This window comes from Choloepus didactylus, chromosome 17 (genome assembly GCF_015220235.1).
Source record: "Choloepus didactylus isolate mChoDid1 chromosome 17, mChoDid1.pri, whole genome shotgun sequence".
NCBI lineage: Eukaryota > Metazoa > Chordata > Mammalia > Pilosa > Megalonychidae > Choloepus > Choloepus didactylus.
Window position 1 is genome coordinate 66859588 of NC_051323.1, and position 15286 is coordinate 66874873.

General features: G+C 43.4%; 1 protein-coding gene across 3 annotated transcripts in view; it reads right to left on the bottom strand.

The window, feature by feature from the left end:
- TBC1D8 (TBC1 domain family member 8) overlaps window positions 1–15286 on the bottom strand; it is a 101068-nt gene that overhangs the window by 35937 nt on the left and 49845 nt on the right. For all 3 annotated transcript variants that reach the window (XR_005212295.1, XM_037806419.1, XM_037806420.1), the window contains exons 3-5: window positions 9619–9737; window positions 6064–6292; window positions 14–254 (exon numbers count right to left, since the gene is read on the bottom strand). Coding sequence is in view for 2 of the 3 variants with exons in the window: in XM_037806419.1 (XP_037662347.1) it covers window positions 14–254; window positions 6064–6292; window positions 9619–9737 (589 nt within the window). In the remaining variant the exon portion in view is untranslated. The remainder of the gene's footprint in view (window positions 1–13; window positions 255–6063; window positions 6293–9618; window positions 9738–15286) is intronic.

Sequence of the window (15286 nt, forward strand, 5' to 3'; positions counted from 1 at the left end):
CGGCAACTCTCACCTCTTGGTGATCTGGCTTGGCTCCTGCAGCCCTGGGTCCAGGTCAAAGACCTCGTTGTCCAGCAGCCTGCGGAGCGTCACGTCCGCCAGCTGCTCCATTATCCGGAAGACCTCCTCGAGGTTCAGGAACATGGAGAAGTCACGCTCCTTGTTCTGCGTGGTGATTCGGATGGTATCCGTCAGAAAGACATTGGATGTTCTCTCTAACCTCTGGATGTCAACCCAAGGAACTACAAGCTTGACTAGAAGAGAAAAAAGGCAAATGCATACTTGACCTTGAAATCTGAACCAAACTTGAGTGCATCAGCCAACCACAGTCCAAGGCTCTCCTTAAACCAAAATGCAGGAAAAGGGCAGCACAGAAATTGCTTAGCAGTTGTCCATTGAAACCCAACTCATTTCCTAATGATTTTATTAACAATTTACATACAACTTTCTAAGCTGCTGGCTACTGCACATTTACAGGGAACATCGTCTGAAACAGCAACTTAATTCATAAACTTTCTCAAGAGTATTTAAACTTAAACAGAGAGATTCTGGGAAGATGGCAGCATAGAGAGAAGTGGAAGACTTAGTCTCCCCCAGAACAATTCATAAATGAACAAAAAACCAGTAAATAACCTGGAATAACAGCGGGGAGACAAACGTGACTGACCACTCAATATCCACCAGCCTGAATTGGGAGGAATGCCCAAGATCACAGCATAAAATCTGTAAGTAAAACTGCGGACCCGCGCTGAGAGCCGAGAGCCTAGAGCCGAGAGCCCCTCCCTCACGGAAGCTGCGCCGTGCACTCTCTCAGCCCAGCTCCAAGTGAGGTTTTAATATTAACTGCTCAATACAGACACAGAATCCTCAACAAGCAGACAGAGGCTTTTGGTGACAACTGACCTTGAGAGAATCAAGAGACATATCTGTCTCAGGATAGGGAGCCCAGAGAATCGGGTGCTATCTCTGGCTGACGGGTGAACCTGGGAGTTTTTCTGTCCCTCACTCTCTCTCTCTGTGGAGAAAACCTCAGCTGTTCTCAGCCCACAAGGCATTGCAGTAAAGACAGCCTCAGACATTCTGCATTCTGAAACGAGCTGAGAGCGCACCACGGCACAGCCCGGCAGCCCAGGGCTTCCCTTGAGGGACGGCATGCTCTGGTGACATAGCACGGCATTCCCTCGGCTGAGTGCCTGGAGGATCGCGACTGGGAGGGGGGACCTGCTCGGAGAACCCAGGGGCGCTACGCCAAGTCTGGTGGTTTGTGGGACAGCGAGAGAGAGGGTCTGGGGCTGAAATGAAGTGAAGGCTTAGACTCTTGCGGCGGCCTTGAATCTCCCGGAACCTGGGAGATTTGAACAGTAGAACTGCCCTTCCTCCCTGGCCACCCGTACACATACCCCACATTCAGGGCGGACGGCTCCAGCAACACACCCAAAGAGTTCTCCAACTGAACCCCGCAAGAATCATTTTCCCACACACCGTGGGGAAAAGGTGGAGAACTGACTTGAGGGGTATAAGTGACTCACAGACGCCATTTGCGGGTTAGAGAAAGTGTACGCCACCAAACTGTGTCTCTGAAAAATTAGATTGATATCCTTTTTTTTTGTTACAACTTGAAAGAACCCTATCAAGCAAAACAAATGCCAAGAGGCCAAAAACAACAGAAAATCTTAATGCATATGATAAAACCAGACGATACGGAGAATCCATCTCCAAATACACAAATCAAGATTTCGGAAGAAACACTGTACCTCACACAATTAATCAAAGGACTACAATTGAAGAACAAAAACATGGCAAAGGATTTAAAGGACATCAAGAAGACCATGACCCAGGATATAAGTGACATAAAGAAGACCCTAGAAGAGCATAAAGAAGACACTGCAAGAGTAAATAAAAAAAATAGAAGATCTTATGGAAATAAAAGAAACTGCTGGCCAAATTAAAGACTCTGGATACTCACAATACAAGACTAGAGGAAGCTGAACAACACCTCAGTGTCCTAAAAGTCCACAGAATAGAAAATGAAAGAACAAAAGAAAGAATGGAGAAAAAAATAAAAAAAATTGAAATGGATCTCAGGGATACGATAGGTAAAATAAAACATCCAAATTTAAGACTCATTGGTGTCCCAGAAGGGGAAGAGAAGGGTAAAGGTCTAGAAAAAGTATTCAAAGAAATTGTTGGGGAAAACTTCCCCAACCTTCTACACAATATATATACACAAAGCATAAATGCCCAGCGAACTCCAAATAGAATAAATCCAAATAAACCCACTCCAAGACATATTCTGATCAGACTGTCAAATGCTGAAGAGAAGGAGCAAGTTCTGAAAGCAGCAAGAGAAAAGCAATTCACCACATACAAAGGAAACAACATAAGACTAAGTAGTGACTACTCAGCGGCCACCATGGAGGCAAGAAGGCAGTGGCATGACATATTTAAAATTATGAGAGAGAAAAATTTCCAGCCAAGAATACTTTATCCAGCAAAACTCTCCTTCAAATCTGAGGGAGAACTTAAATTTTTCACAGACAAACAAATGCTGAGAGACTTTGCCAATAAAAGACCTGCCCTACTTCAGATTCTAAAGGGAGCCCTACCAACAGAGAGACAAAGAAAGGAGAAAGAGGTATAGAGAATTTTAACAGACATATACAGCATCTTACATCCCAAATCACCAGGACACTCATTTTTCTCTAGTGATCACAGATCTTTCTCCAGAAGGGACCATAAGCTGGGACATAAAACAAGCCTCAAGAAATTATTAAAAAAAAAAAAAAAAATTGAATATACTCACAGCACATTCTCCAACCACAATGGAATACAAATACAAGTCAATAACTTTTGAACTATAACTCCACTATTTACTTCCTACATGATAAAAAATACACAAACTCTAAGGACAAATCAGTGGTTTTGAACTCAATGTAAAATATGTAATTTTAGACAACGATATAAAGGTGGGGGAATGGAGGAGTATAGGAACATAGTTTATGTGCCCTATTGAAGTGAAGGTGGTATCAAAGAAAAACAAGATTGATAGGGATTTAAGAGGTTCATTTTAAGCCCCACAGTAAACACAAAGAAATTATCAGAGAATATAACCATAGAGATGAAAAGTAGAGTTTGGGTTAAGAGAAATGGGGGAAGGGGCAATGGGGAGTTAAGAAATGAGTGTAGGGTTGCTGTTTGAGGTGAAGGGAAATTTCTAGTAACGGATGGTGGGAAAGAGCATTACAACATTCTAAATTTGATTAATCTCACTAATGGAAGGCTAGAGAGGGGGTGGAATGGGAAGATTTAGGCTGTATATATGTTTCCACAACTGAAAAAAGAAAAAAAAGAAAAAAAAAGACAGTCTAACTAGACGACAATTGAATGCTAAGGATGAACTTGGATGGGATTAGAGGATAGAGGACAGGTGGCTCAAAGGGACACAGTTGAGACATAAGGAAAAGGAAATATAGAATGTAAGCATTGTATCGTTGAATCTCTTATACTTCTTAGCTGCACTTAATGGAATTACATAAAAGAATGTTCTTGTTCATGGGAAGTATATACGTGAATTATAGTGTATGTTCAAGGATGTGTGCAGCTAACTCTCATATGTTCAGAAGACAGAGCAATAGATGATGGATGATAGATAGGGAGGGAGGGAGAGAAAGAAATAGTGATGTGACAGCATGTTAAAGCTGGTGGATTGAGCTATCGGGGGAGGGGGGTCAGGGTATGATGGAATTCTGTGTATGGGGCTAGTATTGTTTTTGCAACTATTCATGTAACTTTGAATTTATTTCCAAAAAAAAAAAAAAAAAAAAACTTAAACAGTCATGGAAAAGTTTTTCAATCCACACAAGTTCTGGTTTCAAGAGCAGGATTCATGTTGTAACAAACTAAGGAAGGGGGAAAAAGGAAAAGATCTTTCATGATCGCACTTAGAAGAAGGGGCTTAACGTTTAGACACTGTCAAATAACGGTTGTTAACAGAGTCTTAGAAGACAGTACAAGTAGTTTTTATGAAACTCTTTTTATGCTAATGCAGAACAGTACATTTTTAAAACAGGTGTTCTCTTCTCCAGAAACGTTTTCAATATAGCAGTAATGTGTTAATCATAGAGAATGTGAAGCCTTGCATTTGACTAGCTGTTTTTATCAGACATATATAAGTATGTATATCAGAGATATAAAACAATTTTAAATGCTAAATGCTATCCAATATTAGGAATCATTTATTTTTTCCAAGTTTTATCATCCTAACAAGTTTGGTTTAGTGAAGTTAATTTTCCTCTTCGAATAAAGTAGGAGACTAAGTGATTTTATTTCTGCCATTTCCACTCACTGTTTCTGTAATAAAACATATCTATATTTTCAATGCTCTAAATAATCTTAAAGGCCACATTTCTACATCAGGCTTGAGAAAAAGCTTTCTCAGTGACTTCTAGTTATTTTCACAAAAAAATCTCTTTCACACACATACGTGTGCTCTGTACACTCTGTCAACATTCAGTTGTTAAGTTTCTACTTTGTGAAGAGCCCTGCACCTTTGGGAGCTGGTTCAAACAGAGAGGACTTAAGAAGACCCAAAACAGAAACACAAATATGTACAAATTAAATGGGAACCAGGAAAACTTCCGGGAGGTGATAACATCTGAACTGGGTTTTGAATGATAAACAGGAATTTTCCAACATGTCTCAGTGTAGCGGATGGGAGCAAAGACGGGGATCATTCGGGGGAACACTTCAGGAAGACAAACAAGGAAGGCAGAGGGTGGGTATAGGACGGGACCGTGTTCCCCACGACGACATGCTCAGGCCCTAGCCCCGGGCCCTGCAGGCGTGAACCCCTCTGTAAAGGGGCTCTCTGACCTGCTGCTTGTTGAGGTGGGCCAGGGAGGCCGCGAACCCATTCACCACGGGGGCCTCCGGGGAGCTCATCAGTCAGGGTGAGAACAAAGGGACGTGGGCCTCAACCCGCATGACCGGGGTCCCTCCAAGCTGAGGAAATGTGGGCGCAGAGAGCAGGAGAGCCCCGAGGAGAGACAGAAGCTTGTCGCCCCAGGGCGGGGGCAGCGAGGGAGCAGACTGCGGGAGAGGGACACGGCCTGCCTGATGGAGTCTTCCAGCCACCACCCTGTGAGCCATGGGGTCCCAGTGTTTAAACCCCCCAGTGCTGGCCTTTGTGATGGGGGCCCTGGCAAAATCAGGTCAGTGCACATTTCAAAGTGGAAAGGGCTGGGCCTGTGCTGGTGAGACAGGGAGAGGGGAGGGGGCACGTGCAAGGAGCTGGCTACAGCAGGCACTCCCAGGGAGCCCCTGCCACTGTTCAGTGTGAAATATAAACATAAGTGCAGGGAAAAAACATATACAAATTCAACATCTGCACCACCAAGCATGAGCACTTGAAACAATATTTGGTCCCAGAAGAAGTGTCGATGGGACTGACTTTTTAAAATTTCAGTATACAATGCAATCGACATCTGTGGCTTTTCCTTTTTATCTCGGAATCCCAGGGCCCAGCTGGGTGCGTGCCTGGATAAATGTTTGAAAAGTCAATCAGTGCCGGAACCTCAAGTCAGTCCAAGTGAAGAATTCCCTTTCTAGAAGCAACTGCTTCTCTAGCCACTCTTCCGAGGGGCAGAAGTGACCTTCAGGGTTGGGAAATTTAAAAATGGTTCCTCTTGTGTTAACAAGCAGGACTACATTCGACTCCTTTAGCAATAACTGGTCGTCGGTTATGACGCTGTATTCTCAAAGCAATCTGCAGTAGTGAAAACCCTTTAGTAGCTATATGGAACCACACAGATATGTTTTTAAAAGCAGTTAAAAAAAAAAAATTCCCAGATATTCAAAACCCCTAATAGTAAATATAATTAAATATAATTGCCGGGTCATTTGGAAATCAGCACAGTATCACCTGCTGTCCTCTCAGCCGTTTTTTTACACCTTCTGCTAACCATTCAGGTGCATGACCTTTCCCGGAGCCAGAAGCTGGTCATCTGGAGGCTGATGGATCTGGGCAGGACCGGTCGCCCCGAGGTCGTGGGAGCCCCCACTTACGCTCCTTGCCCAGGAAGAAGGAGTAGAAGCACAGGTGGTTGACGCTGAGGTACAGCCAGCCCTGGCGGGGCACACGGCCCTTCCAGCAGCAGCAGGAGTAGAAGGTGACCAGCTTCTCCGCCTCCGGGAAGTTAAACCTGGATGCAAACTTCACCAGGGCCTCTCGAAACTTCTCGGGCTCCTCCTCCTGCTCGGCGAGCTTGCTGCTCGTCTCCTCCGCGATCAGCGCCTGGCGAGCCAGAAAGACAGCAGTGAGGAGGGAGGACAGAGACCAAGGAGGACAGCAGGCACCAGCACGCGGAGGTGCCTTCACAGCTTAAAAACAGGCACACACACAAAAAAAAAACAAAAACAGGTGCACATAATAGATGATATACTCGCCTATATCGTCTGCCCATCCGGAAACACCACCACAGTGGATAAGAAACAAACCGGAAGTCAGAAAACACAAGAACAATTCTCTCGCTCAGCCATGAGACAGTGGGCATGTCACCTGACTTCTAAACCCTCGTTGTCAAACAAATTATCATTCTATAAAACTTCCTGGCTCTTCCCTGGGGGGTGGAGGTGGGAGGTGAGGGTCAGATGGTGGTCTGTGAATGAACACACCATGTTAACCTGAAGAACTCTCCAGGTATAACAGTCTTTTTAAAAAACTGATGGTGTCTTCCTCATTAGGCTTAAAAATTTTGGCATAAAGCAAACAACTGCCTGACAGTGTGATGCCTGAAGCATTTTGTCACCACCATTTGTCTACAGTCATCTAAAGTAGAAAAGGATCACATTGGCCAAGGTCCCAAGGAAGTCACAAATACCTCCAAAGCACTCCAGGCTTATGGAGAGGCAGAAGAGGAAAGAGTATCTGAATCTACAACCGTTCTGCTAATAACAATAATACTAAGGGTCTGTGATGGTTAATTTCATGTGTCAACTTGGCCAGGTCATGGTGTCCAGATGGTTGGTCAAGCAAGCGTTGGCCTGACAGTTGCTGAGACAGTATTTCCTAGATGGATTTGCATGTGTGGTCAGTTGATTGTGTCTGCAGCTGACTGCATCTACGATAAACAAAGGAGACTGCTCTTAGCAACGAAGGGACCCTTATCCAATCAGCTGGAAGTCGTAAAGCCAGAACTGAGGGTTTCTGTAGTCAGAAGGAATTTCTGCCTCTACTTCAGCAACCCAGATTCTCCTAGAGAATTCAACCTCACCTTCACTGGAGCTGCCAGCTAGCAGCCTGCCCTATGAAGTTCAAACATGCCAGATTTCAGAATCACCCTTATCAGAGTTTCCAGTTTTTGGCCTGCCCTATGGATTCAGACTTGCCAATCCTCAAGGTCCCAAGAGCCAATTCCTATAATAAGTCTCTTAAAGTGTGTATTCATATATCTATCTGTCGGTTCTCTCTCTCTGGAGAAACCTGATAACTAACACAGGGTCCTTTCTAACACTGGCGCGAAGTGGTAGAAGAGCCTAGAATTTAAGCTTGTGGCCGGCTTCTTGGGGTGGGAACCAGTTGACATGACCAGAATACTAAGAGGCTGTCCTTATGTGCTCACTGCAAAGTTCTTCACTGAGAATTTCCTCTCGGTCCCCTACATGAGCAGCTGTTTAAGAAGGGGGCTCACGTATGCTGCTCAATGTTTGAAATACATTTCTAATTCTATCCCGCTGCTTACCTTCATTAACATCTCCCTTCCTTTTGATTGTTGTAGGTATGTGTCTTGAAAGGCCAGGGGCCATGTCCCTTAAGACAATGCTATTTTCTGCAGGCTGCTACCAAAGCCTGCACTGCATCAGCTATTCTAGAAATTAAACCTGGGTGTCCCCTTAAAGTAAAAATGGAATTGAAAATTATTTTTTAAATAAATCTCAAGGCTGCTGAAATTCCAAGTGATTTTCATTTTCTTCATTCATATTGTTATTTTCCAAATTTTATATAACAAGATATTATTAAATTATAGAAGTTATAATTAGCAAAAATCAGTATATTTAAAAACACATCTAATACATTAATGCATTTTTGGTTCTCTTAGCTCTGGGAAGTGAAGGGTGAAGGGAGTTCTTTATAAAGCTCTAGGAGCAAAGAGGTCCTGGCTGTAGGCTAGGATTAGGGGTTCCGGGCCCAGCCGCAAATGGTGGCCCCCCACGGCCTCGATTTCCAGGGAAACGCCGTGTCTGGTTACAGGGACAGCTCAACACAGGTTTGTTTGTTTTAAAGCTCTGCAGAGTGTTCAGATGTGCAGAATGGGAGTAAGAAAGTGCCGATTCCCGGACCTTGAGCACTGGGCCAGAAGAAAGGGAAAGCAAACCCCCATGTGAGCCCACAGGTGCTGACGACCCAGACGATGCGACCCGCAGGTTCTAAGCAGGACCACCCCCCGGGCCACCCCCCGGGCCACCCACCAGGCCCCGCCCCAGGCCCACTGCATCCTCAGAGCTGTTTTTTAAAGGTATTTTAGCTTGGAAGCTTTTCTAAAACCATTTGTAAAAGAAATGAATTTCCTTCCTCCCATTTAAGAAGAGAAACACCCTCACAACCTACATTAGACAAGAACTGGGTAAGTGTGAAAAATACCAGAGAAACGGGCATTTTGACAGGCGAGTCCCGTGCGCCATCCCACCCAGGGAGCCGAGCCAGAGTCAGTCCCCCCGGCAGACGTGACCCCAGAGCGGGCATGTCTAGCGCTGTCCCACTCAACTGGGCCCCAGCGGCCCTCCCAGGGCGGGGATGAAGTCAGAGGCCTTTGCTTTCCACCTGGCTTCACAACATCCCCCAACCCCTATTTTGTTCCTTCTGTTATGTTCCTTTGAAGGGGAGGATTCTGCCTGGGCACCCTTCACTGAAAGCAGAACACTGAGGTACTAGAAAGGCAAGCTTCCGAATAAACAAACAAAATCAATGGTCTGGGAAGTTTTACCCTAAGGAAGGAAAACACAGTACCAGCTAATGAGTTAACATGTTTAACGAGAGCGTTCAATCAGAATCTCCCCCCATAGGGTGTTTAAAGCCCTGGTTACCAACCCTGTGATCACGAGGAGACCAAGTGGTGAAGACCGGAGCCCACGGGAGGGATCCACTGATATTCCGAGCCTCCCCCTTCTCAAAATTTAATTGGCTTAAATACCATCAAATCAACACATTTTAAACATAACCGTCCACATAGCAGCTTAGAGGAGGAAAGTGCTGAATCGGACAACATGACGAGGGACAAGATGTCCCAAATGCAAAGACGTTGGGAATAACTGATTTAAGCAGTCAAATAAGTTGTTGCTCTGGAAAAACATAAACCTTAACAGTATGGTTTTTTCTTGAGACAAATAGGGGCCTTCACTTCTGATAAAGCGTAACAAAAACTATGGCCCAGGAACGAAGCCACTTTTTAATTTCAGGTATGTTCTGGAGGACTGACTCTGCAAATCTGACAGCCAAAAAGTATAGTTTAGTGGAGAAAACCATTACTAAACAATCAAAAATGCTGCACTGTTCAAAATGTTATAAGGAAGTTATAAGAAAGACAGGAAAATGGACAGAAATATCCAAATCAAGGGACATACCTTGACTTTCCCTTTGACAAAGCTAGCAATGTCTTCTTTATTATCAAAGACAGACAAAGTATGGAGGAGGTTTTGTTCCAGCCAGTCCCAGTGCAGGTTTATTTCCTCTAACGTCGCACCTAGAACAGAACAGGAAAAGATACAGAGATTAAAAAACAAAACAAAAAAATAATTCCTAGAACACGACCTCATTTTCCAAACATCATGTGTCTTCTTATTTATGCTAACAGAACATCTGGGTCCCCCACATCCGGGGCCACGGCTGACCAGCTGAAGAAGTCTCCCTGCACTGGAGCCCAGCCCGAGGCCTTGGAGGACAACGGCCCCGTCGCCAGGTGGCTGGACCAGTTGGCCAAGCAGGTCACATGTGGTCCTCTTCTGTGAACCTCCTGCCAGGCTGGCTAAGACACGGAATTCTGACCATCTCCACTCGAGTGACAGGAACATCTGCAATTACACGGACACTCCAACACGCAGCAAGCCCTGAATCACAGACACATTCCGAACTGTTCCTCAGAGTTTTGCTGTCAGGACAAGGCTCCCCAAGACAGAATGGGGGTCATGTTGAAAAGGCAAGAGTGCCTCGAGGAGGCTCTGCAGGCGCCCAAGGATGAGAAGCAGCCATTTGTGCTTCAAGCCATTTACAACATCTTTTAAAAACATAAATAAAAGAGGTCTTATGGCACAAGTTACAACAAAACCCCAAAAACGGTAAGTCATATAAGTAAGTTAATTTCTTTCAAAGGCAAAACAAAATCACCATATTAGTGAAGCATTAATCAGCCCAAGTGCCAAAAAGTTTGGTCGTTTTAGTTGCATTTTGTCTCACGGAGCCCCCAGTTGTCTCCATTCGACATTGAACCACATCCCACAGAGCAGACGCTCAGTAAATTACCTGACTTCAAGCAAGCCTGGTCCCAGACGAGAGAGGGCTGGTCTGTGTCCAGTGTGTCTAGTGTGGAAACAGACACCCAGCTGGGTGGCGGGTTTCCACAAAGGGAAGCAGAGGCTGTTCTAACCCCAAAGAAATTTAGGGCTACCAGACAACAGTGCAGAATAACCTAGCTGCTAGGAGTGGCACAACAGAGCCAGAATCAGAGCCCCCTTACACTAAAGCCAGCTACACCTTCGGGTAAAGCTCTCTGTAAGGGAGCCTTCCTCCAGCTGCATGGAAATTTCCCTCTGCCTTATGGACTTGCAGATTTGGAGTCAGTGAGTCTGAAGAACCCCTGTGTTAGGACTCTTGTTCTGAGTGGGAAGTGCGGAAAGGAATAAACAGATTTATCTAAGAGAATACTTACTTAATAAGGAAAAATGATAATTTAAGCAGCAGTGTGTATCTCCCTTGCACACTCCCAACTATTAAGCATGGCATTGCCAAAGCACTGTCCTTCTGTCCTCTGGAAAGCCCCTTTCCTCGCAGAGCTGGAAGGGCCACCTCAAGCTCTCTCCACCCAGCACCTGTGTCCACAGATCGGGAGTCCCAGACTCGGCCAGTCACTCCCTTGGCCAGTGACCCTGACCACTTAGTTACCCTCGGTTTCCCCTCTCTGGTCCTATGTCTGGATTTGGGGTTCAGGACAAGCTAGTCCTGATGTGATCACAATCCTCCCACTTTGGGAGAGCCCTAGGGTTTTCCATTTGTTTGTTTAATTTACAATTTTAAAACAAAATCAAACCAAGCAATGCCAGTCTCCACATCTTGGTTCCCTAGAGGCTTCCAACCTTTCTCGGTGTAAGCCCAGGATTCGCAGGGCTGGGCTGTGACACATGCAGAGCAGACGAGGCCCCGGAGGACATCTGGTTTACCCGCCTGTGTGTCAAGTCTCCCTGCTCTGTTCAGTGTCCTGGAGTGGCAGCTGTGCAGGTGCTGATCACAGGAACGCACCCCAAATCTGGGGTCAGCAATGGTGCCTTGTAACGGGAGGACAGCACGTCCCACAGTTAATCTGCCACTATATGATGGTACTGTGAACGGCTGATTGTACACCATGGATGATTGTATGGTATGTGAATATATTTCAATAAAACTTAATTAAAAAAAAAAAAAGAGAGAGAGCACTGCTGGGCCTCTGCTGAAGCTGATAAACTCACACAGGCACCTGGGGTTGACCAGGACTCCACTCTTCCCTGGCACTTCAAGGTGTTCTCTTCCTGGGTCTTTATCCTTTATCATCCATCATAAAACAAACCAGGCAGATTATTAAAAACAAGTGGGTATCTATATCTAAAAGAATAAAAGAGGACTTCTACCTCACACCCTATACAAAAATTAATTCAGCATGGATCAAAGATCTCAATATAAGAGACTGCACCATAAAACTCCTAGAAGACAATGCAGGGAAGCATCTTCATGACCTATTATTAGGAGGTCACTTCTTAGAACTCACACCTAAAGCACAAGCAACGAAAGAAAAAATAAATAAATGAGAACTCCTCAGAATTAAAAGCTTCTGTACCTCAAAGAAATTAAAGAAACAGCCAACTCAATGGGAGAAAATAACTGGAAACCATCTATCTGATAACAGACTGATATCTTGTATATATAAAGAAATCTTTCAACTCAATTACATTAGTACAAATAGCTAGATTATAAAATAGGCAAAAGATATGAAAAGACATTTATCCAAAGAGGAAATACAAATGGATAAAAAACACATGAAAAACTGTTCATCTTCACTAACTACTAGGGAGATGCAAATCAAGACCACAATGAGGTATCATCTCACACCAATAAGAATGGCTACCATTAAAAAAACACGAAACTACAAATACTGGAGAGGATGTAGAGAAATTGGAACTCTTATTCATTGCTGGTGGGACTATATGATGGTTCAGCTACTCTGCAAGACAGTTTGGCAGTTGCTCAGAAAACTAGGTATTGAGTCACCCTATGATCCAGCAATTTCACTTCTCAGCATTTACCCAGAGGACCTGAAAGCAAGACACAAACAGATATTTGCACCCCAATGTTCATAGCAGCATTGTTCACAATTGCCAAGAGATGGAAACAACCTAAATGCCCTACATCAGACGAGTGGATAAACAAAATGTGGTACATACATACAATGGAATACTATGTAGCAGTGAGAAAGAACAAGGTTGTGAAACATATGACAACATGGATGAGCCCTGAGGACATAATGTTGAGTGAAATAAGTCAGATACAAAAGGAGAGACACTGTATGCTACCACTAATGTGAACTCTGTAAAAAATGTAAAACACGTGTCTTTATATAGAATATAGGGGACCTAGAAATAGACAGCAGCTAGTGAAGGGGGAATGATAATCTAATAAGAACAGATAAGATAAGAGGGTAATCTTAATGATACAGGAATGCACATGAATCTTATGGTAGGAGCATACTGGAAGCAATGAAGTTATTTCAGGATATGTGTTTTTCTTATTCCTTTGCTTTGTTTTTGGAAAAAAAAAATTTTTTTTATAAAGTTAATTTATAAAAAAGTCAATACCAAATGCAGGTATGAATGCAAAGCAACAGGAACTCTCATTCATTGCTGGTGGGATTGCAAAATGGTACAGCCACTTTCTAAGACAGTTTAGCAACTTCTTATAAAACTAAACATAGATTTCCCTATAACCCTAACAATCATATTCCCACCCAATTGAAAAAAGAAAAAAAAAGTGGGAAATAAAGAGGGGGGACCTACCATCCTTGTCTAAATGTTTTCATGTACTTCCTCATTTACCAAAAAGAGAGTGAGCCAGAGGAGAGACGACCCCTGGATGTGGTCCTGTTCTGTTCCAGGAACTCGCACTGCTTCATAATCAAGACAACAGGAGGAAACGAGGCTCGGATACCTGTCCAAGGACATGCATCGAATGAAAGGTAAACCAGGTCATGAACTCATTCCCCACAATCTTGAAGTCCTCTGAAGTCTTCCCACAATAAACGACATTTCCCTTTTCATCTATCTTTTTCCTTTTTATATGTTCTACAGCTTGACACTGAAAAAGCTACGTTGTGCTTGAACTTAGGGGAGACCCCATCCCTGCAATCCCATTTTCCTCAGTGGATCTTCCTGGACAATATGAAACAGGTTTTCATTTATCCTGATACTAAACTCCAAGAGTCAACACCAATAACTACAGACAGACCTTCCCACGTGTGTCTTCCTCAATTGATAACTTTAGAGGATGTTATCCTCTAAATAGATAGAATTATAATCCATGGATAGAATTATAATCAAGCCCCAACCCAGTATATCACTGTGGAATTAATATTTGAGACAAATTCATCAAAAATTAAACTTTCATTCTTTAAACAATCCTACCCACTGAGGAGGAATTTATCATAAGGAAAGAGAATTTTTAAATAAAACCAAGCCCACACCTGGAAAGACAATATAAACACACATATAAAAATCTATCACTGAGCCACATTAGATTTTGTTAAAATCTACCATGCTCCTGAATATAAGACATAATTTTATGCTTCTCCCAACAAAGACAATCAATACAGCAAAACTTTTCCACCCTACTGTCTCTGATTTCCTATAAAAGTTGCCAAATGGCAGGGAAATTTTCCAAACACTAATTTCCTCTACAGGAAAGTCTTTATGATGGGCTTCACAAAAACCGTAAATCAAGGCAAGCAGACTGCACATTGGTGACCTCAAAGGATTAAAAAGGAAAGGCACTTAACATACGTAACACACCAAAGCTCTGAATCTACACTCCAGCAGTGTTTTTCAAATACACAAAGTATCCCATCAGAAAACAGCTTTTTAAAAAAAGTAAAATAAAATAGAAAATAGAGAACATGCCACTTGTAAGGGTAAATTCTGCTTTGTGAAGTATTTGTTTCAATTATGCACACACCTGTGAACATATCTCCTTCTGTATATCACGATCAAAAAAAGCCTGAAAGCTACTGCATTACAGACATACCAGTGGTGGGAAAGTAAAGAGGAGAAAAGAAGGTAGTGAGAATTTGTCATCCATTGAAGAGGCAGGCTGATAAAGAAAAGGCTAAAAATTAACTCAACGCTACAGCAATGTTTCAACCACTTCTGCTGGCCTTCCAAAGGGCAAACAAGAGGTGTCCTAAAAAAAACAAAATCTACAGGAGTACTTTGGCTTGCTGAACAGAGGCCCAGCTAGTTAAATTACACCCCACTTTATTAAGCCCTCTTATGTTGCAGAAAAAGACTTTTTCGTTTTCTAAGAAAATTAGGGTCCAGTATCTTAATCCTTACCTCACACAAGAAGCCAGAAATCAGATTTATAAATGCCTGTGCAAAACCAAAATGCAGTGTTATATTAGAAATGTCAATTAAGACAATAAAACAAACATTGATAACTTATGAATAACCAACTCTATGTTGCTGGAAGAAAGAACAGCCAGGACAGAGGACAATTTTTAAATGCTTAGCATGTGCCACGCATTTTGTTAGGGACATCATATACTTAGCGTCACTTTATCTTCATAAAAATAACCCAAGGTAGGTATCGTTATATAGGTCTCCCGGGTGATAAAACTAAAGTGCAGGAAAGGGTCAGCCCCGGAGCCCACCCAGCTGGCCCTAAGGACCACGTTCCATCCGGGACACCAGGGTCCCGTGGCAGTCCGGGGAACTGGGAATCAGCGCTCGGCACTGAGTCACCCTGAGACACACACACAATGTGTATTCTCTTAGCTCTTCC